The 27112-nt window shown below is 33.5% G+C and overlaps 3 protein-coding genes across 3 annotated transcripts; 2 read left to right on the forward strand and 1 right to left on the reverse strand.

The window, feature by feature from the left end:
- Positions 1-6980: 6980 nt before the first annotated feature.
- On the forward strand, positions 6981-14575 carry LOC114191504 (glycosyltransferase-like KOBITO 1). The gene is made up of 11 exons (XM_028080703.1): positions 6981-7474; positions 8290-8439; positions 8561-8613; positions 8992-9100; positions 9216-9350; positions 9481-9525; positions 10174-10361; positions 10444-10585; positions 11378-11424; positions 11531-11618; positions 13942-14575. The coding sequence occupies exons 1-11, from the start codon at positions 7109-7111 to the stop codon at positions 14221-14223; spliced, it is 1605 nt and encodes a 534-aa protein (XP_027936504.1). The 5' UTR covers positions 6981-7108; the 3' UTR covers positions 14224-14575.
- Positions 14576-15425: 850 nt separating this feature from the next.
- Positions 15426-18052, forward strand: LOC114177659. The gene is made up of 2 exons (XM_028063099.1): positions 15426-15747; positions 17610-18052. The coding sequence occupies exons 1-2, from the start codon at positions 15484-15486 to the stop codon at positions 17763-17765; spliced, it is 420 nt and encodes a 139-aa protein (XP_027918900.1). The 5' UTR covers positions 15426-15483; the 3' UTR covers positions 17766-18052.
- Positions 18053-19170: 1118 nt separating this feature from the next.
- LOC114185820 (pentatricopeptide repeat-containing protein At4g20740) lies at positions 19171-22443 on the reverse strand. Its single transcript, XM_028073752.1, has one exon. It carries the CDS (start codon positions 22309-22311, stop codon positions 20173-20175), a length of 2139 nt encoding a protein of 712 aa, XP_027929553.1. The 5' UTR covers positions 22312-22443; the 3' UTR covers positions 19171-20172.
- Positions 22444-27112: the final 4669 nt, after the last annotated feature.

The following is a 27112-nucleotide window of genomic DNA, read 5'->3' on the forward strand; positions in this document are numbered from 1 at the left end:
TAGTAATTTTTATTTTTGATTAAATATAGAAAATATTTAATAGTAACTAAATGTAATATTAATGGGTATTGAAGAGTAACTAATGAGCATTAATGTAAAATTTAAATGATTTTTCTAATTCATCCTATAAAAGATACACTATATATTATATGGGATATATAGATGTTCTTAGAAAATTGAGTTGTTTTTCGAAAGAGTTTATCCAATTGAATTATAAAAGCTTTAATTTTGATCTTATTATATGGTAACATACGAGGTTCAATTTCATATTTTATTCATCTTTGATGATAATTAGAGATGACAAATAAACTCGTTTTAATGGGTATTGTCCGAACCCGTCTTGATTTTGACAGGGAAAGGGTATGGGTATGGATATGAAAAATTTTGATTTTTTCAATTGGGTATGAGAATATATATATTCCGTCATAATATCCATCCTTATAATATCTCCATCCTCTTTTAAATTATTAAAATATTCATAATTAATTAAATAACTCATACACACACACACACACACACATATATATATATATATATATATATATATATATATATACTTTCAATTCTTTATTTCTTCTAATTATTTGATTTGTCATGAAACTCATTCGTGTAACACTCCATTTAAATAATAATCGTATTTTAAATGAAATGTGTATAAGAAATGAGGTTTCAGAGTATTAACGTCACTCCATATGATTATCCCAGGGTACTTAGACACCCTATAAGAAAGCCTAAAACAGTAGAATCCAACCCATACAGAACATACAACAAACAAACAAAATGGTAAGCTAGAGTAGAAAATAACTTATCATATAGTTACATACTATTTCACAGTCCAAGATGTATATGTCAACCAAACATGTTATGACTTTTCAAACAATACACTAAGACTCAGACACGACTCATTCAGATACATATAATTAGTCAGATTCGGCGGATGCTTGCACTTGTGGTGGACTTCCCTGCTCTACCGAGCTAATTGTTACAATGTCTCATTCCCTACACATAAGGTTAGCCCTTAGTGAGTTCCAAGCTTCCTGCTATTCTCACCACTAGAGTCAATACGCTTTATGTGAAACTAACTGACTCTTTAGAGTGTAAGTATGCAACCTTATCTTGAATCCTTACTAAATTATATAGATGGGGCACCACCATGAAACTCCCACTAACAGGGTTCATGGAATTACGTCCCGACCAACTGAGGCACCACCATGAGATCTCACCTAGGGGCATGGAAAATGAGGCACCACCACGAAACTATCGTGGAATTACGCCCTAAACATACCAACAACATGTTTCTTTCATCAATATAACATCAACGTTCATACCAATTCCATGTCACCTTTATAACCAATCAAGCGATACTCATTTCATGTCAAGGTCATGCCAAACCCATCATCAACCACCCATAAACCTTTTTACTCATGCATATTCATTCATCTCATGCTTTAACATGGCAATCCAACCAAACATGTAGAAAACACCCAAAAATAAAGAAAGAAACAGGACCCAAGCACTATCTCGCCCAACTCTTGCTCAGGTCGAGAGGTCTCGCTCAGGCGAGCTCACTTCGTCTAGGTGAGGGCTCGAAAAGTGGGAACAGTAGCCTTCGCGTTCTCTCGCTTAGGCGAGACCTCCTCGCTTGAGCAAAATGGACTCTCACTCAAAACAGGAGCTACTCGCCTGAGTTACAGCTCGCACAGGCATCCTGGGAGAGTTACTGCTAATCTCGCCTAGGTGAGACACGCTCGCTTGGGCGAGAAAACCAGAACCTTCCACTGTTCGCGTGTGCTCAGTTCAGTCATTCAATCATATCAATCGCACAATTCATATTCATACCATCATAACTTCACCCAAGCATGCCAAGACACTAAAAACAAACAAGAACAACTAAATATGATTTAAAACGTGAAACCCTAACTTCCCTTACCTGGAAAGGGGCTAATATCAGACTTTGACCCTTAAGCCAACGAACCCAGTAGCTCCGGGAGTAGATTTAAGAACTGGAACAGCGGCAAAGAAAGGAACGAGGTTACTACAGTAGACCTCTAGTGGAAATACGAAAAGGAGACTTAGAAAGGAACTAGTATGAGCTGAGAGTTAACTTACGTGAAGTAGAGTAGGGGTTGAGCTAGCTTGAACTGGACTAAGGACTAAACCCTAGCAAAACCTCTATGGAGAGAAAAAGAGGAGTAGGCAAGCACTGTTTTGCAAGAATGATAATTGTGAGAGAGGTTTGGCTGTCTTAGGGGCCTTGTACACCTTATGGGTCATCCCTTAGGCTCATTAGATTTTTGGGCCAACCCTTAAATATTGGGGCTGAAAATAAGAGAACCTTACAATTTACATCTCCAATATATTTTTCATATTATCATAATATTTATGTAATTATGTTAAAATGATGTATGTCAATTAAAAATTTTTATGTCTCACATTTGAATATTTCTATTATTTTTTAATATTTTTATTTATTATACATTTTTCTTTCACATTAGAATGTTTAGTACTTTAAATTTAAGTGTGTAATAACATAAACCTTTCATTTACTAGGTAATATAAAAAATATTATTTACTTATTATTATTTATTTTTGTTTCATTTGAAGAATTTTTTGTTTTGCTAAAACAATTTTCGTTATTTCTCAACCACTGAGTATATATGTTGATATTTTACAAAATTTCTTAGATTTCTAAGGTATTTTTCATCTTATCATACCATTAATTATACATTTATTTTTTTTTGTGCGATTTATTTCAATAGACTCTCGAATTGTTTCTAAGACATACATTTGTTAATTTTTTAATATTTTTATTTGTTGTTTATTTTCATCATGTAGAATATTATTTCAATATATTTTATCTAATTATTTTTTATTTTCTAACTCATTATCAACCATACTGTAATTTTTTCACAATAATTGTATAAATAACTTTTATTTACTACAATATAAAAATTTTATGTCAAACATTTTTTTATCACCATCCAACATATATTAAAGTTCAAAAGATACAAAATCTATGTCAAACATTTATTATTAAGTTTATTATTTGTTCTTTGCATCAGTTTAATCAAGTGATGTATTATAACTTTTATTAGTGTATAAAAAAGAGATTCATTAGAATTTAAAAAATTAAAATAAACAAACATTTAAAATATATTTCAATTTGAATATTTGTTTTTCTTTTATATATTTTTTAAAATATTTTTAAATTTTATTAAATAAGTTTTTTTGCAAATTTAATAAATATTTTGGTTCTCAATAAAATTTCATTTGGTATTCTAATCTAAAATATAAACAATTATAATTTATTTCAAAATATTTGATATCGAAGAAACAATCATCCTCCTAATATTAAATATTTGATAATATTATGATTCCTTAACCGTATTTTTTTATTATTTTATAAAAATTAATTAAAATTAATATTGAAGTAGTAAAAAAACGGGTATGGGTATGGGTACGAGATTATACCCGTTACCCGGTGGGGATGGGGATGTGACAAAAGTTTGATATCCGTTGGATTTTGGTATGGGGATGTGGATGGATTTTTTTATGGGGATGAGTATGGGATAGCAAAACCCGTTCCCACGCCGCCTCGTTGTCATCCCTAATGGTAATATGTGACGATAAGCTTTATAACTTAAACTTACCTTTTCATAGGGGTGACAATACGGGTCGGTCCGACTTGTTTAGGCCTGACCCGCACTTGGCTCGTCCCGTATTTTCAACACGAGCTGAAAAGTCTGACCCGTCTCACATAAGTGTTGGTTTGGAGGCCATCCCACCTTTAAAAAGAAAATCATAAAGCTTTCTATGTTCAACAAATTGAAAAATTTTAACAAGTTCAGGCAATTAAGCAAAGACTTTGGGAAGTTAGATGATAAATTGATAATTCAACATTTATCATATTCATATTCGTACTTGATATATACGATGCATTCTTTACATTTTAGCACATTCAAAAATACATAATATTTGTCTTTTTCAGTCATACAAGAATTTGAAATGGTCATACAAAAGTCCAAAAGAAAAGTAACCGATATACAAAAGTGCACGTTTTTGTTTTTGTTTTGTTTTTTTTTATGCGGGCTGCAAGCTTTTGCCGGCTGGACTTCTGCGGGGCAACAGGCTTAATATCCTGATCCGTCCTGCATTTTTTAGCAGACCTACGAACTGGGTCATTGGACCAAGTCCATATTGTCACCCCTACCTTTTCATCTCTCTTGAACGTCAATATCTTTTTCGATCTGAAAATCAAATGTTCCCTATGTGTTTTTACCGGTCTTGCAATAACCTAGTCACTTTATGGCCATGATTCAAAGTAAATATATTTGTGACTCACTTCACAAGATCCACATGTTGTAAATCATTTCATTTCCTCTCTTATGGTATCCAGTTACAAATTGACTAAATATGACATTTTCTAAGATCTTAACTCTCTATAGTTATATAGTTTATGCACTACAATATCCATTCTCACTAAACTCGAAATTAGCTTTGAGTTTATGGTCCAACTATTCGACTCTGGTTGATTTGTAGTAAAATGCATTTTGAGTACCTTAAAGGACTCCATTTTATGGACGTGTGTCAATAATTAGGATATTTGTGATGATGATTAGGAATTTGATGGAGATGATTGATACGTGCAACCATATATTTATATTGGTTCAAATTTAATCTCTTGATGATTCTAATTTAACTTTTTATTATTTTTTCACAAAACTGAGAACTCAAAACGTTATTTGTGAAAATATTGTTTTCTTAAATTTTCTTATTTTTTTATAATTCAAATTACTCATAAATCATAAAACACCATATCTACCATATGCTAAGTTATTTTTTATTATGGAAAATGAAACACAAACTCTATAATTTCCTTGTTTTAATCTTAAACTGGTCTTAATTATTTAGAACCTATTATCCTTGCCTCTAATAAAAAATAGTAAGTCTAAAATGACCTTAATTTAATTTTTTAGGTTTAGTATTGGGAATAGCCGAAATAAGTCTTCAAGATGTGTGACTCTTTCTAACACTTTTCATCATACGACAAAATGATTTTATATGTAACACATAACTAAATAAATGTAAATATTATTTGTGTCTATATACATCTAACCAAAATTGACAATTTTTTTTTTATTAAAATTTTCAATATACTTAATACTGTTTAAAAAACTACTCTTTCTAGAAAAATATGAAATTGTTATCAAAATATTCAAAATTATTTAATTTGTAAAAAAAAAAGTTTGACTTTGCTTCAATTTTTGTTACTCAAATAATAATAAAGTTATTTTTAATGCTAAGTAAGCATTAAAAAAGAATAAACTTGTACTAAGCAAGAATTGAAAATATAGTGTTTAACTTAATTGAACTTTTTACATTTTCTTTTTGGATTAAAATCCTCAAACTCTCATTTGTTATGCAAAATTTTCATAAACTGTTTTTCCTTAGTATTGACGAATTAAATTTCACACTTTTTCAAATATTTTAAGTACAAAGTCAATAAAAATAAGATATTTTAAATAAAAACAATTAATTAGCAAAAAAAGTAACTTTATACTTTATGAAGCTCACCATTCATTATTAGATCATACTATAACTTTTGTAAGCAAAGGGTAAAGGTTTAACTTTTGTTAATTTAATTAAATTAAAAATTTAGAAAATTGGGAAATAATTGCAAATGTAAACTCTTAAAAAAAAGGAAAGAGTAAATATTCTTCTTCTTTTTCTGAAATAGAAGGGGCAAAGCCCCAAAATCATACACTTAATTTAAAAGGTACTAAGAAACAATTTACAACCTAAGTTACCCATAAAAGAGGATAAACAAACTCATAATCAATATGCAAATCTTGTGAATATGCTGGTTTATAAATATATTCTTATATTTTTTAGTTTGCTATATGTCTAAACATAATTACTTTTATTAGAAGTAATTAATTGTAAATAAGTGTTATTATATATAATTATTAATATACGCTTTTGGCACTAACTGTTAAATAGTCTCGTAATTTATTTATAACATCTAATTATTAAAAAAAAAAATCTAATGATTCTTGTAGATACTTAATGTAATGTAGATATTAATTGATATTTATGGTAGATATGCATTATATAATAATAACTTAAACAAGTTTTTAGTATGGACAAATGAATGTTAAATGATTTTTTTTTTGTAAAATAAAAAAATTCCAAATTTTCTAAAATTACAAATTACATTTCTTTGTTCCTTTATAAAATACAAGTTTTTATTTTAATACCCGTATAATTTTTTTCTTTATTTTTTTATTTCACCAAAATTTAAAATCTTTAAACAGCATACCAATCCAATACTTTTTTTTTTCTCTTTTCGCTAAGTGAATTTCACAGAGTTCTCTAAATTTGTAAGGTATATTTTAGGTCAAATTGTAATTTTTTTTAATTTTTTTTTCTATTTCTTCCCCATAATTATGACGCCAATTTTAGATAATATGTTATTTTTTATTTGATCATTGAAACTGTATATATTTATTTCTTTAGTTTTACATTGATTATAATAAGTAGCACCTTAAATGAGTAAAGATAAATTTATTTAAAATAAGCAAATACGACGGATATAAATTGATAGTTGAATTTATAATAATTAATTCGGTATCATAAAAATAAACATATTTTTTATTTTTAAAATAATAAGTAAAATTATATTTTTAGTATAAAAAAATTAATTTAATTTAATTGTTACATATTAACGTCACTAAAAACTAAAATATGTTTAATCATTTTAATTATTAATAAAGTTGAAATAAATTTATTTTTTTCCATTACAATTTCTTTATTATACTAAAAATAAAATAGATTAATACTTATATTCCTTACGTATTTTAAATTTTAAACAAAATCTAAAAAAAAAAAAAAAAACTAAACTTCTAATCCATTTTAATTGAAGTGATAGTGGAAGATGTTTTGACCCCACTTCATGCTTTTTGTTTAGTTTTTCATATTTTTAAAAGGAAAGCTGTGCACACACACTTCAGACAGTTGACACCTTCCTTACAGTCACGGTCACGTTTGCTGCTTTGTGACCACCGGTGTTGGGTGCGTGCCAACCACCGCATCCACCGGTACCACCACCATGCCCCTCCCCAACAACCACCACCACTACGCTTCTCTCCGTTCGAATCCTTCTTCTTCTTCTTCCTCCTCCTCATCTTCCCATTCTTTCGTCTCCAAGATCCTCCTCCTCCTCACTCTCCTGCCGGTGTCCTTAGCCGCCATCGCGTTCATCCTCCAATGGCGCGGCGGCGTAACCGATCCGACCACCCTATCCTCCCCCGGTGGGTCCCACCAATACTTCCCCGGCATGGAGCCCTCTGCCCTCTCTCATCTCTCTCACTCCCAGTCCAACTCTGACTGTGTCAATCTTGGCCGCACCAATTCCCCTTCCTTCCCTTACTACCACAACTGGAAGCTCGACTTTGGAGCCTCTCTCACCCCCAAGGTTCCTTCTTTGCTTCAGTTTTTCACTTTCCCCTTCATTCGTTTTTTCTAATTTCGTTAGAATTAGAGGGTGTTACTGTTTTCTTAATTTTTTTGTTTGTTTCATTCTGCCTGTAGTTTGAACCAAATAGTAGGGATTTCAATTTTGGCTTTCTTTATTATTACTGGAAATGTCTGTCGGGGTTGCATTTTTTTTGTCATTGCTCTTTACTATGGCAGCAATTTGAAGCAAAAGGGTTTGCTTCATGATGGGGATTTTTGAATTTTGGGTTTGGTGAGTTAGATCCGGGTTGATATGGGTTTGTTTAGAGTAATTTGTGCTAGTTTTGGAGTGTGAGGTGTGGTGATTAGTGTGGGGGTTTATTTGGGAATTTTATTGGTAAATGATAATGTGAAGGTTGACTCTGAGGATGTTTTTGTGTTATTGCTCTTATTTTCAAACGATTTTATTGGTAGTAGTTATTTATATCTTTACAGTGCTCGTTGGAATGATGATTTGAGTTGATTCCGCTGATGGGTTTGATTGCGTTTGAGCAAATGCTGCGAATGAGATCTGTGTTGTTTTGCTTTTATGTGATCTGCTGTGCTGGATGCGTTGTTTGTGAATTGAGAGATTTTCTGTTTGTAGCAAATTTTTATGTGAAAATATGGCTGATAAAAAAGTGTTCTTATCCTTAAGTTATTTTATTGAAAGAATTTTTTTCTCATTGTTCATTTTTAGTACGAGAACTTGATTTACTTTATCTGTGCTTGCATATGTCTTGAGAAGTAACTGTGTTGCTATTATTTGATCCACATGTTTTTCTTGATGTGCAGATCTGTGTTACGACTAGTACATCTGCGGGGCTTGAGCAGATTCTACCTTGGATGTTTTATCATAAAGTCATTGGTGTGACAAATTTTTTCCTTTTTGTGGAGGGGAAGGCTGCTTCCCCTGAAGTATCAAATGTCCTTGAATCAATTCCTGTAAGTAGACAAACAGTATACTATCCATCTCTGGATTTGATTTTTTTTTTTAAGGTTTCGCCTTCATCCTTTCTCTTACATAATGATACTATTCTAATTTTGTTTATGTTGTTTAAACCAGGGTGTAAAGGTTATATATAGAACAAAACAGCTGGAAGAGCAACAAGCTAAGAGGTTGATCAATTTTATCATTTTCTTACAGACTCTTATGTGTTCATTTGAATTTTTCATTTTACGGTTGTAATAGAATAGTGTTCTTTGGAGTTTCTTGATTTGTAAATGGTGATATATGGAAGATGCTTTTAAGCATAGTAGTTTGATTTCAGTATGTCTGTAGTGGCCTGTAATTATTCTAGTTTTCTGTTTTCTAATTATTTTTGGTCATACTCATTACTATAAAATTTTATTTCTTTTCCTAGCTCATTTTATACTGTTACTCGTCTTGTCGATATTTAATTTCTCTCTTGTCTTCAGGATACTTGTTATTCTAAACTGTAATTTTTTAAGAGATGGTTTTGTTATGTTAATTATTTATTTTGTTGGTTGCATCAGCCGTATTTGGAATGAGACTTGGCTGGCAGGTTTCTTTTATAAACCATGCAATTATGAACTTTTTGTGAAGCAATCTCTCAACATGGAGATGGCTATTGTGATGGCAAGGGTATGGCAACCTGTTTTGTTGCACTAATCCTTACTTTTCTCTATTTTTAAAATTATGGTTTGGTTTGTAATTCGGTTCATTAACACTGTTCTGCTTGTTGAAATTGAAATATCAGGATTCTGGCATGGACTGGATTCTTCATCTTGATACAGATGAATTAATACATCCTGCTGGTGCTCGGGAATATTCTTTAAGGCAGTTGCTCCTTGATGTTCCAGGACATGTTGACATGGTCATATTTCCTAACTATGTGAGTAGAATCTGCAGATTCTTTTTAATTGCTTGGTATTGATGTATATATTTCATTGTATTGGAAAATATTTTGCTATATTTGTTTGATTCAATTTTGTAACTAGTGCTGCCGTGATTATCCTTTTTAGGAGAGCAGTATTGAGCGAGATGATATCAAAGAACCTTTTAGTGAGGTAAGTTGTGAAAGCTGTACACAGTCATTCTGAAAAGTGTCTAACTTAATGCAACGAATCTGAAATAAGTAGTATTTCATGGATATGATTATACTAAGCTCATCAATAATGTATGGTAAATCTGTTTGCAATGCTGTTTCTTTGTTCAATTATCCATGCTGATCGCTTTTGAATTTCCAAAATTGAACACACTAGTTCATTAAGAAAAAGTAATGGATCCTGTATATCTATACATAGTTGACAAACACATTGTACTGAGAAAGCTGATTTTACTTAAATTCCTTTGAGTTCAAGATTTGAGGTTATTACTAAAACTGGTGCATCGGGTCACTGTACTTTAGAGGGGATTAAAATCCTAAGAAGTTTGAGATGTTGTGATGACAAACATCTATTGCTAGATTGGGAATCATGTTGGACTTTTTTTCAGCTTAGGATATGGTTGTGAAAACTTCAGAAGCTTATTAGTCATTGAAATTGTTAACAAAAAAGATACCAGGTACCAAGTTCAAGACATATTAGACAAAATTAGCTAAATGAAAATTTCAAACTCAACTTTGATGTAAATATTGGAAAAATGATCAGTAGTACACTGCAAAAGTAAACCTAAATTATAAATTTGTAACTTCTTCTCCTGATCTGTCAAAGCAGGTATCGATGTTTAAGAAGAATTATGATCATCTTCCAAAGGATACATACTTTGGAATGTATAAAGATTCTGTACGTGGCAATCCAAACTACTTCCTGACTTATGGAAATGGAAAATCAGCTGCTCGGATACAAGATCACCTTCGGCCTAATGGTGCCCATAGATGGCATAATTATATGAAAACCCCAAAGTAGGATCTTTGAATCATAAGACATGTTTGTATCCCTTGACATTTCTGTTATTTCCCTGATAGTTCTTCTCAATTATGCCAGTGAAATCAAATTGGAAGAAGCTGCTGTTTTACATTACACGTATGCTAAGTTCTCTGACTTAACTTCTAGACGTGATCGCTGTGGTTGCAAACCTACAAAAGAAGATGTCAAAAGATGCTTCATGTTAGAATTTGACAGATCTGTAAGTTTCCAGAGTTTATTATTTGTTATTCTTTCTCCTGTCCTGTTCAGGTTTCTATTTTGTCAGAAAACAGGATTTCTCATGCCAGTATGTAGAAGGGTGTGTCGAGCTAAAATAATTATGACTTGATATTCGAAATATATATATATTTTATGATAGAAATGGTAAATCTTTTGTTGAAAGTTTATGGTTGTATATTTAAAATGCTAATCTTGATGATTCAAATAGATAGATGAGATTTGTAGGATAAGAAATAAAATTATATTTTTGTAGTAACTTAATAAGCAAAACTTATAATCATCACCTAGGTATATGTATAAGCTATTTACTAGCTATTAATATCCATTCTATAGTGCTTGAGCTTGACTCATGAATAATTGAGCAGTTTGAACTTGGTTAGTTTAGCTAATTAAACAAGACGGTTGAGCACTTAACAAGCCGGAGTTTAATAATCCACAAATAGTTACTCATTTATACTCCTAATGGTATTTAGTAAAGCTTGGACTTAAGTTCTGTTATTATTAGTGAATTTTGGTAGAATATCTGTTTTCTAGTGTGGAAGGTTGACACTTGTTTAATTGAAAGGTCGATGCATTGTGACCTAGTGGTCACAGGTTAAAGCCTCACAAATAGCCTCCCTACATATGGGATAATGCTTCCTAGGGCTGACCCTCATTAGATTAAACAACGGAGGAGCCTATTGCATTGAACTACCCTTTTATACTTTCTGGTGTTATAATGTTAACTTGTATGTGTACACTGATTCATCCTAATGCACCTTATCAATTTCAGGCATTTATCATTGCTTCAACTGCAACTGAAGATGAAATGCAGAAGTGGTATGCTGGCTTCAGCTCTTCCTATTTATATGTGCTTATCTATCCCATGTTTTAACCACTGCTATTGATCTTCCAAAAACATTTGGGTCTTTGCTTGTTGATCCAGGTATAATGAGCATGTTGTGTGGGGTGATAAAGACCTAAAGCTAAGACTTTTGAGGAAGGGAGTATTGACTCGCATATACTCTCCCATGGTAAGTGATATTATTAATGGTAGTGAACATTAAATATTATTGCAATACATTGACCAAAAACTAGGGGTGGGCAAAAAATCTAATTTTATTGATCCAATCCACTTTTGCTCCAATCCAATCCATTTATAATCCATTTTATTAAAAATCCAATCCATTTAATAGATATGGATTTCAATCTAATCTACATTTTATATATTTTATGGATTGGATATCCATTTTATAAATCAAGATTTTTAAATATGGATAATCCAAAAAATTCAATCCAAATTTTCAATTTAAAATTTTAGTTGGGTTAGACTAAAGGTTGAGATGGAGTATGTTAAATTCAGACATGGACAAGCCTTGCTCGACGACCTATACGGATCGGCCAGGCCCGACGACCATAAGACATTAGGTAGGCCTAAAGATATGAACGGGCTAGGCGGGCCTGACAAATTGAACGAGTCAATCGAGCCCAACCATCCGAAAAATTCAAGTGAGCCCGATGATCCGAACGGGGCAGGCGGGCCCAATGACTTGATGAGCCAGGTGGGCCCGAAGACCCGAACGGGCCAAGCGGGCCCGATGACCCGAATGGGTCAAGTGGGCTCGAAGAACCGAACGGATCAGGCAGCCCCAAAGACCCAAACAGGTCAGGCGGGCCCGATGACCCGAACGAGTCAGGCGGACTCGAAGAATCGAACAGGTAAGGCGGGCCCGAAGACCCGAACGGGTTAGGCGGACTCGAAGACCCGGCAGGGTCACGCGGACCCGAAGACCCGAACGGACCAGGCAGGACCAATGACGAAAAAAGGTCAGGCAGCCCAAAGACTCGAACGAGTCAGGCAAGCCCAAGGACCTGGACGGGCCCAACAACCTGAACGGGCCCGAAGACCCGGATGGGGCGGATGACCTAGACAGGCCCGGCGACCCGGACGGGTCTGACGACCTACACGGACCTTACGACCCGGATGGGCACGACGACACGAACGAGCCAGACGACCCGGATGGGCCCGATGATCCAGGCAGACCTGACGACTCAGACGACTCAGACAGGCCCGACGACCCAGACGAGCCTGACGACCTACACGGGCCTTACGACCCAGATGGCACGATTACATGAACGGACGAGTCGACTCGAACGTGCTCTACGACCCAGACGGGCTCAACGTCCTGGACGAGCCCTACGACCCGGACATGCCCGACGACTCGGATGGGCTCGACGACCCGGACGAGCCTGACGACTCAAACGTGCCCGACTACCCGATTGGGCCGGACTATTTGGACGGGTTCGTCCGGGTCGTTTGGTCCGTTCGGGTCATCGGGCCCATTCGAGTCATCCAGCCTGTTCGCGTTGTCAAGCCTATTCGTGTTGTCGGGCTCGTTCGGGTTGTCCGGCCCGTCCAGGTCGTCGAGCCCGTTCGGGTTGTCGGGCCCGTTTGGGTCGTCCTGGTCATCGGGTCCGTTCGGGTCGTTGGGCCCGTTCGAGTCGTTGGGCCCGTCCGGGTCGTCAGGCCCATCCGGGGCATCCAGGCCTTAATGATACAAGTTTTAAAAAATTCAATTTAAATTTCTTTTATAAAAAATGGATTCTGGATTTTGAACTCTATCCAAATATTTGGATTGGATTTAAATTTTGATCCAAATATTTGGATATGGATTTTAAAAAAATCCAAACTACTTTTGCTAAAAAAATGGATTTTGGTCAAAAATTTAATCCAATTATTTAGATCTAAAATGGATGTGGATTGGATCATTAAAAATCCAATCCATGCCCACCCCTACCCAAAACGCTATCTTAAGGTTAACATACTACTGCTATTACTAAATCCAGGCCTGCTAATAGACCCTAATTCTCAACTACAAGCTTATTTCCTTTTTCATTGAATAAGTGAATCATAGATTTGGAAAGTAAAAAAAAAAAAAAACGGAAGAGCGCCAGGAAAAAGATACTCACTACGAAGAGAAAGCTGGGCAGTTTCCCTAGTTGGTCGTGGGAAAACATTTGGCTAGTTATTTTTTTCTGCTACCTGTTTTTTCCTCCATTGCCAAACACATTAAAATGTGTCACTTAGGATGGAGATATAACTTGGTAAGAGTTAATATCTAACGAGAACTTTTACTTGATGGTATAAATAATTGCTTTTATCATGACCCTGTACTGATCAGAACTCCTAACGAAAATGTGAGCACTAGATTAAAAAAGATTTATAAGTTGATGGACTTCGTTACAGATTCTAAACATAGGAACCTATTTAAAAATCTTCAAACTGTTAAAGGACTTACAAAGTAATTAAACTTCTTTTTACGCTCCCAACTCATTTCCTTGTGCACTGCTCTTCAGGTCATAATCCAAAGTTTAAGGGAATCTGGAGTGTTCAGTTCTGTGATAGCATCAGCTCCATCCCTTTCCAAAGAAAACTTTCTGCTGTCAATTGATAGCAGTAATTCATCAAGAGCCGCTGGCTCTGTAACCCTCTCCTCTAGAAAGGGTGGAAGAACCAAAGAATCTGAAGCAGCTACAAGGAAAGTTTTGTCTATTGAATCTGCTGCATTTCACGAAGTGGCTGTGCCACCACTGTCTCCCCCTGTTGTAGACGACAATGATCTAATTGCACACAATTGATCTCTCTTTGAGCACCCTTCCATTCAAGTATCATTACTATCCTTCCTTTCAACGCCATACTGAAAGAATCTGCTGGGGAAGGAAGAACAACTTGGTTGGATTTTGTTGCTGCGAGCTTTGAATATTTGTGGTGTTTGTTTCTGATGTCCAAATGCCATGTGTTGAGTGTTGTCAGTGTAGTGGATGGCCCTTGATGAAAACAGTTAGATATCTTATTCAGTCAATTTTTTGTATAGAAACCTGAATGCCATTAATATGAATTGATTTTTTATGCCCTTTTTTAAGTCCAGGTACTAACATTGTGACTAGGATATTCGAATGGCATTTCACTTGTGTTAACTATTCTTTGTTACATGTGAACTTCTCTGCCAACCATTTCAAAAAGAATATCTTATTTCAGTTAGTTTATTCGCAACTATTTCATTTTGTCTAGTACAATTAATAACTTAAATCAAATCGATTTTAAAAAGAAAAGATTATGAGTTTATCAAATTAATTCTCTATAAACGGTATTGAGGAAGAAAAACCAAATTTGTTTTAAATTAGAATAAAAATATAAAATTTAAATAATGATGAAGTTAATAAATTAATTACAATATTTTAAAATCATACAGTATTGGTTGGATTATCATGCAACACAGTTAGTGGTAAAATGTTATTTTGAGTAAGTTGGATTTATTGGTTATGTATATGAAAAATACTTTGGAGAGAAATTTATTTTGGTGATCTCTTTATTTCAAATATTATCATCATTATTAATATTGATAAAGAATGAATAAAAAAAAAGTAATTATGCTTTTCATTATTCCTTCTTGTTTAAATTTAATTAAGTCTTTATTTTAAAAAATTAGTAATTTAGTTATTTATTTATGTTCCAAATTTAATTCAATTTGATCTTCCATTAATTTAATTCACAGTCAATAGTTAATACTTATGGACTCTACTCACATAGATAATAAAGTGTTAATAATACAAAAATTAAAAAACTCTTTGTGAAGAGCATTAATATGTTAGTGTTAAAAAATATGAATTTATTTTGAATCGAGTTCTATATTCAATAAACCCAATGTTAGTATAGTAAATGCACATCATCATTGAATAATAATAACTTCAAAAACTGAAACAATATTTGTAAAATTTAAAATTAATTAACCTATTTTCACATATAAAAGGTTCTTTTTCAATCAAGATAAAAGGAAAAAAAAAAAATTTGAACGTGAAGATAATATAATACCGAGGAACAGAAGCATCATCATATCCATGGCGACTTTCTTCAGCGTCTCCCATCCAATCTCTCAACCCTCCGCATTCGCTTCTTTCAGGGCCGCGCCCTTCTTCAACTCTCCGCCGCTTCGCATCCACACCGGCGGCCGGAAACGGAGAGGCACGGCGGTGGTCGCGCGTGCCGGCCCCAGCACCAAGAGCATCCTCTTCGCAATCGCGCTCCCTTCCTCTCTCCTCGCCGTCACCATTTTCTCTGCACTTCGAATGGGCGATAAGCTCGACCAAGATTGGCGCGAGGAGGTAACCTTTCTTAACTTGCATTTGGATAAGACTTCCCGAAAATATTAAAATCAAAATTTATATTATATTATAATATTATTAATGGACTAAAGAATTAAATGTGCAATTAAGTTTGTGTAGAAATCAAAATTGTAGAAGTATCGTTAATTTAAGCTTAAACTTATTCATGGATTGAAATAGAAAAATATTTGTGAAGTTAGAACTTTCAATTACTTCTTTCTACACAAACGACTTCCAAAGAATATCTCTCTCTCTCTCTCTCTCTCTCTATATATATATATATATATATATATATATATAAACATGATTTTTAGGTAAAGGAGTTAAAAGTATGAATTGTGTAATTGTTGTAAGTGAAACATTAAGCTGGAATTGGTTTCTTGGTAATTGCTATATGTTGTTAGTAGAATGTTGTCCAATGTCGTCCACGTGTTTGACGAAATTCCCCATCTTGGTTTTATGCAATTCTGGTCACTTACTCACTGCGACAGCGTAGCATCTAGTTTAAGGGGCATGGAGTTAGCAGTGCTATTTCTTTTAGCAAGACGAGATTCCCCAAATTTTAGAAGCTTTCTTGATATAATAGTAAAAGCAAATGAAATAATTCCAGGAAGCCAAAAGAAATCTTGCATTGCTTAGGAAGGTAAAGTAATTTATAAAATCTTTTCATTCTTCACCTGCAAAGATGACCATTTCTTAGAAATTGAGGTAAAGTTGTTTATAAACTTTTTCATTCTTTACCTACTGAGACGACTTTAACTGAGAGATTCATGCGGGCCAAAAAAAAAAAGTCAGTAATGTTGTTTTTCTGTTCTTAGAGTGTGGTTCTCTTGACAAATTGAGTTCGTACCTCCAAGGATTGGTCGCTGTGTTGATGAAAATCGATGAGAGATTCACTTCTTAAAAATTTTCCGATGCTCAAGTTAGGAAGAGTTTAGAGAAATTATAAAATGTACGGGTATAGAAGTGAATAAGAGAATTTGTATGGTTAATATGTATTTATAGGGTTTTGTGTTCATGGATTTGTTAGTGAGTACTTGAAGTTTGTTACATTATCTTAATATCTTTAGTTTAGGTAGTTACATAGATCATCCAAGCTCAAAAGTCACGAATGAGGTGCAAGTAAACTGATTTGGTGGATAAATGAGTTTCAATTTGAGAAATTGATTCCAAAGTTGTATTTTCACAACCATCGTTTGAGGTTGAAGCTTTCCGACCTTTTGTAAGACTGAGTTTTATTCGATTTTATTAGATTTACATCACAGAGTTGAGATCATGACCAATTTAAATATATCTTCCTCTTTTAACCCTCTATCAGCATAACACCGCTAGGCAGAGAAGAAGAAAAATAACTTTATTGATTATCATAAAATTAGTACCTGTACACTCTGTGTTTACAAGTCGAGGAGCAGGAATATATAAAAGAAGATAAAGCCAAACTGCCTATAAAACTAAACAAGAAAAGTAACTAACCAAACAACCAAACTAAAACTTTATACCTTCCTAGCTCCAAAATGAACAATTCTTCATATGCATGGATAATTCTTCAGGTGATTGACCTATGCAACCTTGCTCATCTCAACGTGATATGCTCTTAGTTTAGCACCAAATCTTTGCTTTCACCTTGAAGGACATTGATATGAAATTCTATTTGCCGATCCAATAAAGTATACAAAAGCTGCTTGTTACTTTACTCACTAATTTAAGTTTCTAACCTATCTAGTTTGTGGAATTGAAGACAATTTTTTTACTTTTCTGTCTCTTTGATAAATCGTATGCGGAACTGGAGATAGGAAAGTGATATTAGGGGTTAAAAAGGGTTATTATTACACTTGATTTGTTGGCATCTTTCACAATATCAGATGGCAAAAATGGAAGCTGCAAAAGAACTTGATGAATATGACGACAGTGATGATGGAAGTGAAGACGACAGTATGGAAACTGTGCAAGAAGAACCTGCCCTGCAAGAAGAACCTACCCTTCCACATGCCCGCAACAGACCCAAAAGGGAAGCTTAATTTTCATTGTGTCTATAAATACATATTTTTATGTAGGATGATCTTGCTGCAGTAGATAGATCAACAAACTTTCAAATGTAGAGGGAGAGGGGAGGTTCCTTTATTCTGAAAATAACAATAAAAAGGTAAGGTTAATACTTTACGTTACGTAGTTTTCACACTTGAACATGTAAGCGCAGAAAAATAGCTGTTTCATTCTTGATCTTAGCAAAGAATATGAGCAACCGCAAATCCCTTTGTAGTTATTCCCAAAAAAAATATATTATCTCCAATTCTTTTGTCACGAACCTTAAGTCGTATTGAATTGCTAACTACATCGTGCCAATTCTTGTTTGTTACATGTGGATGCCTATGAGTTTCTCATTGTCTTTACTCCTAAAATATTGATCGGTTTATATAAATTAGATTTAATTACGAATTGAAATAAATGGATGAATTTGGTTAACCCTATTGTGTAATGCAATAAATAAATATATATGACTTATTTTGGTTTGTAAACTCTGTTTGTCATCTTTGGGAACCTTTACACGAGTTTAGGTGTTTTTCTGCATCTCTGCACGTTATGTTCGAAAGTGTTGTCTGGCATTCTGTTCTTTCCTTAAATCAAATGTTTATTTTCTTAACAAGATTTGTTATGCCTTAATTATCAAAACATATTTGTCATTGTAATTTAACTATTTTACATGATATCATTTTAACATTGTTAAATTAAATACAAATTTCAATTGTTAAATGTTTTTTTAAAAAAATGTGTAAGCATGTATTTTACCAGCATGAGAATTAGAAGGTTCTTTCCCTTTTTCATTTCTCTGTCTACTGACGGACCTTTCTTCAATCTCAGTTTTTCGGTTCAAACAGAAGCGAGACTCAAATAATTTATATAATTTATATTTCAATACCGTCGAATCAAGGTACCAAAGTATAAATGATCACAAACCCTAACCTAGGAGATGGACAAGCTAAAACCAAATTAAAATTTCTCATTGTAATCATAATCAGGCTATTTCCCAAAACTCATTCCTTTGGACTTAAATCATATTGTTTGGACTTAAATCATATTGTTGGGATAATCTTTGGACACCAATGAGTTATGAGCTGAATTAAAATTATAATGAAAAACTTCTCGATGATTAATAAATTTGACATGCAATTTTGTAAGGCAAACTTCATCCCATTAAGGTTGGTATAATTTAGCTCATCTGATTGTGCAGGACATGATACTAACAATTTTTCTAATCCAAAAAAGAAACCAAAAAAGGAGTAAGAACTTAGCATGATACAAAAAATATTATAATAAAACATACTTCTGATGTTGAACAAGTAATTGGCTTAGAAGCAGATATGCATTCAAGTAAATTATTTAGAGTGAAGAACATTTAATCAATACAGACAACACAAATAAAGATTTGGAACAAGTAAAAGTAAAGGTGTATTGCTTAATCTATTGCTTGGAGTGTTCCCCTCAACCATGTCTTTATCCGAATTATTTTGAAGCAGCTAAAGAAATGGCCACTAGTTATTGCTCATCTCTTCGTAAAATCCTATCCACCAGATGCTTTTGGAATAAGCTGCCGAATGGGTTAATACATAGCTCTACAGACTTAAACAAACATGCCATTTATTTGCATGTAGTAAAATATTAAACTCAATTAAGGTAAAAGTAAAATTATTATGTCAAGATTTTTACGGTCAACAATTCAACCCAGGATTGATCAATATCTATCCTACTTCTGCGTGAACTAATTCAATGTTAGAGAAGGCTCTTTCCAAGTAGGAGTGGCTCCAGAAATATAAGAGAAAACAAGTAAGATTGGGTTTTCTATTCACTGTAAGCCCATTTCTTCCAGACCTGGACCACTTCCTTTGATGCCGTCGTATCAAGAGTAAAGGATAATTCTCTAAATCATGCACCTGAAAAATGGACTTGAGTTGCAGCTAAAAGCCCTTTTATTCAATGTAAATGACGGGCCTAGGACCTGACGAGATGATGGAGAAAGGTAGACCAAGTTTGAGCATGCATAAATTCTTGAATCATTAAATATCTATATACAATTCTTCATTCCAAGGTGGATTTATGGAAAGAACACAAACAGTTGATATTCAGAACTCATGGAGCATGTAAGAACTTAAGCTTTGATTTGACGTCAGTTAACCTTTCTGGAACGACTTTGCTTTCTTCAAGGATGACATCTTTGCAACCTGCAATTTATGACCTTTATAATGCAACTGTCCAATGCTAAAGGATATGCAACAATCTCCGTCCAGCAATGTGTTTCCAGCCACGAAATTGAATATATAAAAGAATAGTCCATATCCAGATAAAAACAACTGTCGATCCTCCAAAATGCTTTTTCTAAATTCAACATGTTGAACGAAAATGAGAACAATCAGTCCCCACTACTATTTTTCAAGGCAACAGCTTGCAGCCCTTTGCTTTTAATTTTGATTCGAGACCAAAGAACTTCAAGCTTGATAGTACCAAGTCTGCTGTAATTCTCTTCATATGATCAATTAGTAATTCATCATACACAATTGTATCAGATTCTGTCAAGTAGTTGCGCTCCCTCAAGTTTGAGAAAACCTTCCTAGCCTCTTCAATCGTTCCATGCTTACACATGCCAGAGATGACAGCAGAATATATTACATTGTCTAAAGAGCAACCTTGTTCCATCATCTCATTTAGTACATCAATCACCTTCTCGGCATCATTTGATTTACATGCATGAATAACGGTAAGACTATACTTAAACTCCATTGGTCCATCACTAACACTGCCTAAGCAATCACGAACAAGCATCATGGCTTCTTCGATCTCTCCAATTTTGCAAAGCCCTTTGGTAAGGCTCCTATAAGCTGCAACGGAAGGAATGCAAGACATCTCAATGATCTTATTATGACATATACCTGCCTCTTGAATTTCACCAAGATCAATAAGGCAGAGAATCACAATACTATATGTGATCGAGTCAGGTTCCATGCTCAAGCCTTTCATTTCATCAAATAGAGATAATGCTTTCTTCACCTCACCAATCTTGTAAAGAGAATCCATAAGAATATTGTATATTTCAACACTCACATAACCTTTTTCTTTCAAGTGAGCAAATGCGTCTACAGCCATTATCGGCCCGTTCTTCTCCACCAAAAGGGAGAAGAATTTGGAGAGATCAGAAAAAACCGGAAAACCCAATTTCTCCATCTGCTCAAGCAACTTGCAAAACTCTTCCATCCTATTTACTTCAGCATAAGCCACCAACAGCGGTTTCACAGTTAAGAAGTCCGGCTCAAGCCCCTCCCGAACAGTCACCTGGAAAAGCTTGTAAGCCTTCTGCAGCTTCTTCAAATTACACAAACCTTCAATAAGGCAATTATAAATCTCCAAATCGGCCGTATACCCTGAGCTCACCAAATCCTTCAACAGATCAAAAGCCAATCCAACCTTACCCGCAGCTACAAAAGCCTCAACCAACTTTCCATATATCACCCTATCCACCAAAATACCATTACTCTTCATCTCCTTGAACAACTCATACCCCTCCTGAACCTTACCCCCTTTAGCCAGCCCCACAATCATAGTAGCATAAGCCTTGGGATCCACCACCACTCCATCCCTCTTCATCTCCTCCCAAACCCTCAAACAGGCGTCCAAATCCCCCACCCGAACCAGAATCCGAACCAGCGCCGTGTACGCAAACACGTCGGGCTTACACAACCTCTCCCTCATCCTCCCCAGAACCTCGAACATCTCATCAATCCTTCCACCCTTACACAGCCCCTTCACCAAAACCATGAAAGTCACACTCTCCTCAACCAATCCATCCTCCTTGAAATCATCATAAACCGACAAGCCCAAATCCAAATGGCCAGTCCTGAACAACGCATCCATGACCCTGTTGTACAAAAACACCCTCGGCTTCACCCCAAACTTGTTCCGCATTTTGTCATACACGTGGTAGACCCTAAGCCCTCGGTTGGCGTCAGAGTGCATCCTGATCAAAATCTCGAACTGCTTCTCGCTGGGAGGCCTCCCCTGCGAGACCATCACTTCCGGGAGTTGGTCCGCCGCGCGGAACTTGTGGCTGCGGTTCAAGCAGTAGGCGAGGGCATTGAAGGAGGCGAAATTGTGATGGTACCCTTTCTGGCTGTTCGCCCAGTTGAAGAACTTGGAGGCCAGAGCGTGGTCTGTTTGAACCTTTAGCACCTCCGCGACCAAGTTTGGGGGCACTCTGCGGAGCTTCTTGAGCTCTGCGACGACGTTGGGGCCCCATTTGTTGTCGTTTTTGCGGAAGGCGTCGACGATGAAACGCGCGATCGGAGAGAGGCGGAGGGAGGGGGAAGGGGAAGAGGAGGGGGGAGAAGGGTGGGAGAGGAAATGTGGGTCCCAGTCTTTGATGCTGAAAGGTTTGGGCTTGGGTTTAGGTGAGGAAGAGGGGGCTAGAGTTTGACGGTTGGAGAAGAGGCCGCCGCGGACGGTGGGGCGATTCTGGGAGGGTTTCCGGTGGCCGTAGAAGAAGTAGGGTTTGTTTGGTTGAGGAATCTGTGGAGGCATTTTCAGGATTTCAAAATTATTATTCTTCTTCTTCTTCTTCAACCAATTCTCGAGTTTCTGGTTACATGGCACTCGCCTTTCACATCTCTGTTCCTTGGTTCAGTCTTGTTAGAGTGGCAACGGATTCGTCTATGTTTGTTATGTCCTTTCTATCATTTTTCGTCCTTTTCTGTCCTCCTAATATAAACTTAAAGTAAATTTCATTAATTTTGTTATTTATTTATAAATGAAACATTTTAGAAGATTATTTATTTTTATAAAGAATGTGAAATATTTTATAATAAAATATATTATTTAAATAGAGAATATTAAAAAATTGAAATTTTTATGAAAGTAATTTAATTATTTAAAATTAGAGTGTTTTAAATGTTGTTAAAAAAATAAAAATTTGAAATTATTTGTACTTTGTTTTCTTCAATTTTTGTGTGTGTGTACATTTTCTCTTTTATTTGATTTTGTTATAACGTATCAATTTGAATTATGAATACTTGTTTTCTTTTATTTCTTCTCTTTATCAATTTGATTAAAGTTGCTGTGTTTGTCATCATTTCTTTACTCATTTTTTGTTAAGAATTTAGTTCGATGTGTTTTGATTGTGTTTTTAGTGAACCAAATAAATTTGATACGGATTATTATAATAGGACTAACAAATAAATTAGTTTTTGTTTAAATTATATTGTTTTAATTTAGGATTTCATAATTAATGCGAAATTTAGATGTAAATCATTTATATTGTAAAATAATTTACAAATATATCTAATTCACTTAATATTTTTATGTGAATATTAATTAGGAATTTATGTATTTCTTTTCATTAATTTTTTTATAAAGCTTTGAATAATTTTGAAATGGTAAATGCAAGAAATATAAAATGCATGACAATAAATTATTAAGGATAAAAGTGTTGGAAGTCTCACATTGAGTAGACATAAAGCAATTTCATGGTACATAAGTGGGTGCAAACTAAGAACGTCAATGGGACGGGTAGGGTACGGATAGTAGCTTCCCCGTACCCTACCCGCTGGATAAATATCTGTGTCGTATCCGTACCCATATCCGTCGGGTATCCGTTATGCGGGTACCCGCGGATATTTACAAAATTATTTAAAAAACAAATATTTAATCATAAAATAAAATAAAATACATCACTATCATAAATTTTAAATAAAGTTCATACAAGTCCAAATAATTATACAAGTAAATATAAAATGACGTTCAAAACACAATGAAAATTCTTTAATTAGTGTTTTGATCAAAAAGTCTCTTTCTCCAATTGATTCCTAAAAAATAAACAAAATAAACAAATAATAAACATCAATTACCACGTGCCAAGTATTCTTATTTTGATACTTGAAATTTGAAGAATGAAGACAAAAGACAAGATGTGCAACTTAGAAAAAATTAAACCATAATGTTTTTTAATATATATATATATATATATATATATATATATATATATATATATATATATACACACACATATGTATACCGATTATTAACAAGATTTTGAATTTGTAGAAGGAAATATGGAATACAGAAAAAAAAGAAAGAAATATATATACATATATACATATATATATATATATATATATATATATATATATATATATATATATATATATACATGTATACAATTTGAGAGAAATATGAAATATGTATATATGTATATATGTATATATGTATGTATATATATGTATACATATATACATACATATATATATACACACACACACACACATATATATATATATATATATATGTGTATGTATATATATATATAAGGGTACTTTTGTGAATTAAAGTTTAGCGGGTACGGATACTATGATATCCGTACCTGCCCCGTTAACATGTGGGTATCAAAAGTACCCGCGGGTAGCGGGTATTAATTTTTAATATCTATTTTCTACCCATTGTGGATTTTATCCGCGGATAGCCACGGGTACGGATTTTTTTGACATCCCCAGTGCAAACCTCAAATTGCAAGTCGATTTGACAAGGTTGAGTTAAACTTAAAGTTCACCTCTTAATAAAAAGAACTAGTAAAAGAAATCAACTAAATTGGTGACCCAAATTGCTCCAATCATCATTGTCCTCCTTACGACGTTATCATAGTGTGTTTAGAAATAATTGTGTACCTGTGAGACAAGACTACTCTCAAAAATTCATCATAAACCATTCATCAAAAACAAAAAATTAATAACAATGTGCAATATAATTGATACTAATAAATAAATAAATTTATTGATTAATAATAATCATAATAATAACAAAATATAAAATGATAATTTTATATAATAAAATTATATAAATACAACATCCTCTCACTTGGATAACAATAATAAATTAATTAATTATATCAATCACAAAACAAACACAAACACCAATTAAAAAATATAAAATTAATAAATAAATTAATTACATCTCATGAAAACCTTAATAATATAAAGTGTAAATTTCAGACTTTCACTGACCCATTACATAAATATACTTAACCACACCGATATGAATTACATGATTTTGAAAAACTCCAATAGTCCAGTCTTTAGTTAGTGGATTTGCTAACATATTTTTTTTTTTTTGTAGTATGCTCAATCCGAGTTTGAAAATCTAAAACTTTCTCCCTAACAAACAAAAATTTTATATCAAAATGCTTTGAGCAATAAAAACTTCTATTATTTTTAGAGAAATGCAGAACAATAGTATTGTCATAATATATTACAAGTGACCTAGAAATACTTTTGACAATTTGAAAGCTAGAAATCAAATTTTTTAAACCATACAATTTGACAAGTAGTTTCACAACAAGCAACATACTTTGCCTCCATGGTAGAAGTAGATGTAAGAGTTTGGTTAACACTATTCCAAGACGTAGCTTCTCCCGCCATCATACAACCAAAACTAGAAGAATATTTTCGGTCGTCAGCGCAAGTAGCAAAATCAGAATCAAAATAACCAATGACCTAAAATTCATCACATTTCTTATAGGTCAAGATGTGATCCTTGGTTCCCTACAAATATCTAAAGACCTTCTTAACGAATTTCTAATGACCCATACTTAGGTCGCTCAAGTATCTCCCTAAAGCATTAATAACAAAAGCAATATCGGAACAAGTACAGTCTTGAGCATCATTAAATTACCAATAACAGAAGCATATGAGACTTTTTTCATTCCATTTCAAATCTTTCATTACCATTTTTTATAACATTAATATTTAGAGAGCTTGTCACCTTTTTGAACTGGTGTACCACATGAGAAGCAAGAATGCATGTTAAACCGTTTGAGGACTTTATCAATATATCCTCTTTAAGACAATCCAAGAATGTCACATGACCTGTCACAACAAAATCTAAACGCCTAAAACAATAGAGGCATCACCAAGGTTTATCATATCAAAGTGGCTATTTAACATAAATTTTGTCTCAGTCTAAAGTTTAACATTGCTTCTAGTAAGAAGAATATCATCAACATAAAAGACAAGAATGATAAATGACTCTCGCTAGTCTTCAAGTAAATGCATTGATTTGGACAATAATGGATTCAAGAGTAAGAGTTGAAGGCTATCAAAGAAAAGTCCATATTGGTAATTACCAGATACAAATCGAAAGATTATTTTCCGTCCTCAAAATTTGTCCCATCTCAAGTTTTGATCGAAGTTAATGACATAAGCAAAAAAGTCGATATCAAAACAACAAAGAAACATTCAATATGCACAATATTTTTTCAATAAAACATGAATGTTTTTGAATACACAACTGAACATGCCTATAGTACCAAATTTTTCATTCATTGTGATCTCGCCTAAGGGTGCTAAATCATAATAAATAAATAAATAAGAAATATAACTAAAAAGTAAAATACAATGCACAACTCATGTTACAAAGAAATCTTATAGCGATAGGGCACAAGACAAATAATTGACACAAGATAAAATTCAGAGTACATTGTATAAAGAAATAAAATAAAATACATTAATAACAAAATACCGATAGTCCATGATTAATATTAATGTAATATAAAATTAATTAATGAAATAATTAAATTATCTTATTTACATTAAATTTCTTACAACTGTACCCACTATAGGTGAGATCATAATCATATAAAATTATATTACTCATGCTTAACAAAATCATACTATGCAATGAAAAAATTAAATTTAAATACCTACATGTATCCAAAAATTACAAAAAAAAAAAACCAAATTACTATAAATTTCATTATTTATTTATTTATTTTTAAATTGTCCAAGAAATGTTGCCTCACGCATTCCACATGCCTAGTCCTGCGAATAGGCATGCACAACTTGCAAGGTTTATCATCTCCTTCATGAATACGGGTTAGAATAATCGCGATCCAGACCCAGTTCGATTCCAACGCTATAAATATTAGAATGGCCCAATTTTTTGACCACAAAACCACCATGATGCGGTGGTCAAAAGCCCCAAACCAATTTTGTCAATGACCAATACAAAAGGGGAGGAAAATAGATCAAAAAAAGTGAAAAAAGGGAAAACGTGATTGAAATTTGTTCGAAATATAAAATAATTCACACCAAATAGTGGACAGTACAACCCTATTACATTCAGAAACAAAACCCTTCTACCAATTCTTGAATCCAAACGAGAAATTTAAGATCCTCAATTTTTCATGCATAGATAGTGAACAATTATGAATTTTAGGATACACATTTCGAAGAAAAAAAATGAACAAATATAATTTGTATTTTAATTAGGTGGCTTTGATACCAATTGTTGGAAAAATTAGTCTAAGATACAAAATACAATATATTCAAGTGTGTGT

Source organism: Vigna unguiculata, chromosome 1 (assembly GCF_004118075.2).
Source record: "Vigna unguiculata cultivar IT97K-499-35 chromosome 1, ASM411807v1, whole genome shotgun sequence".
Lineage (NCBI taxonomy): Eukaryota > Viridiplantae > Streptophyta > Magnoliopsida > Fabales > Fabaceae > Vigna > Vigna unguiculata.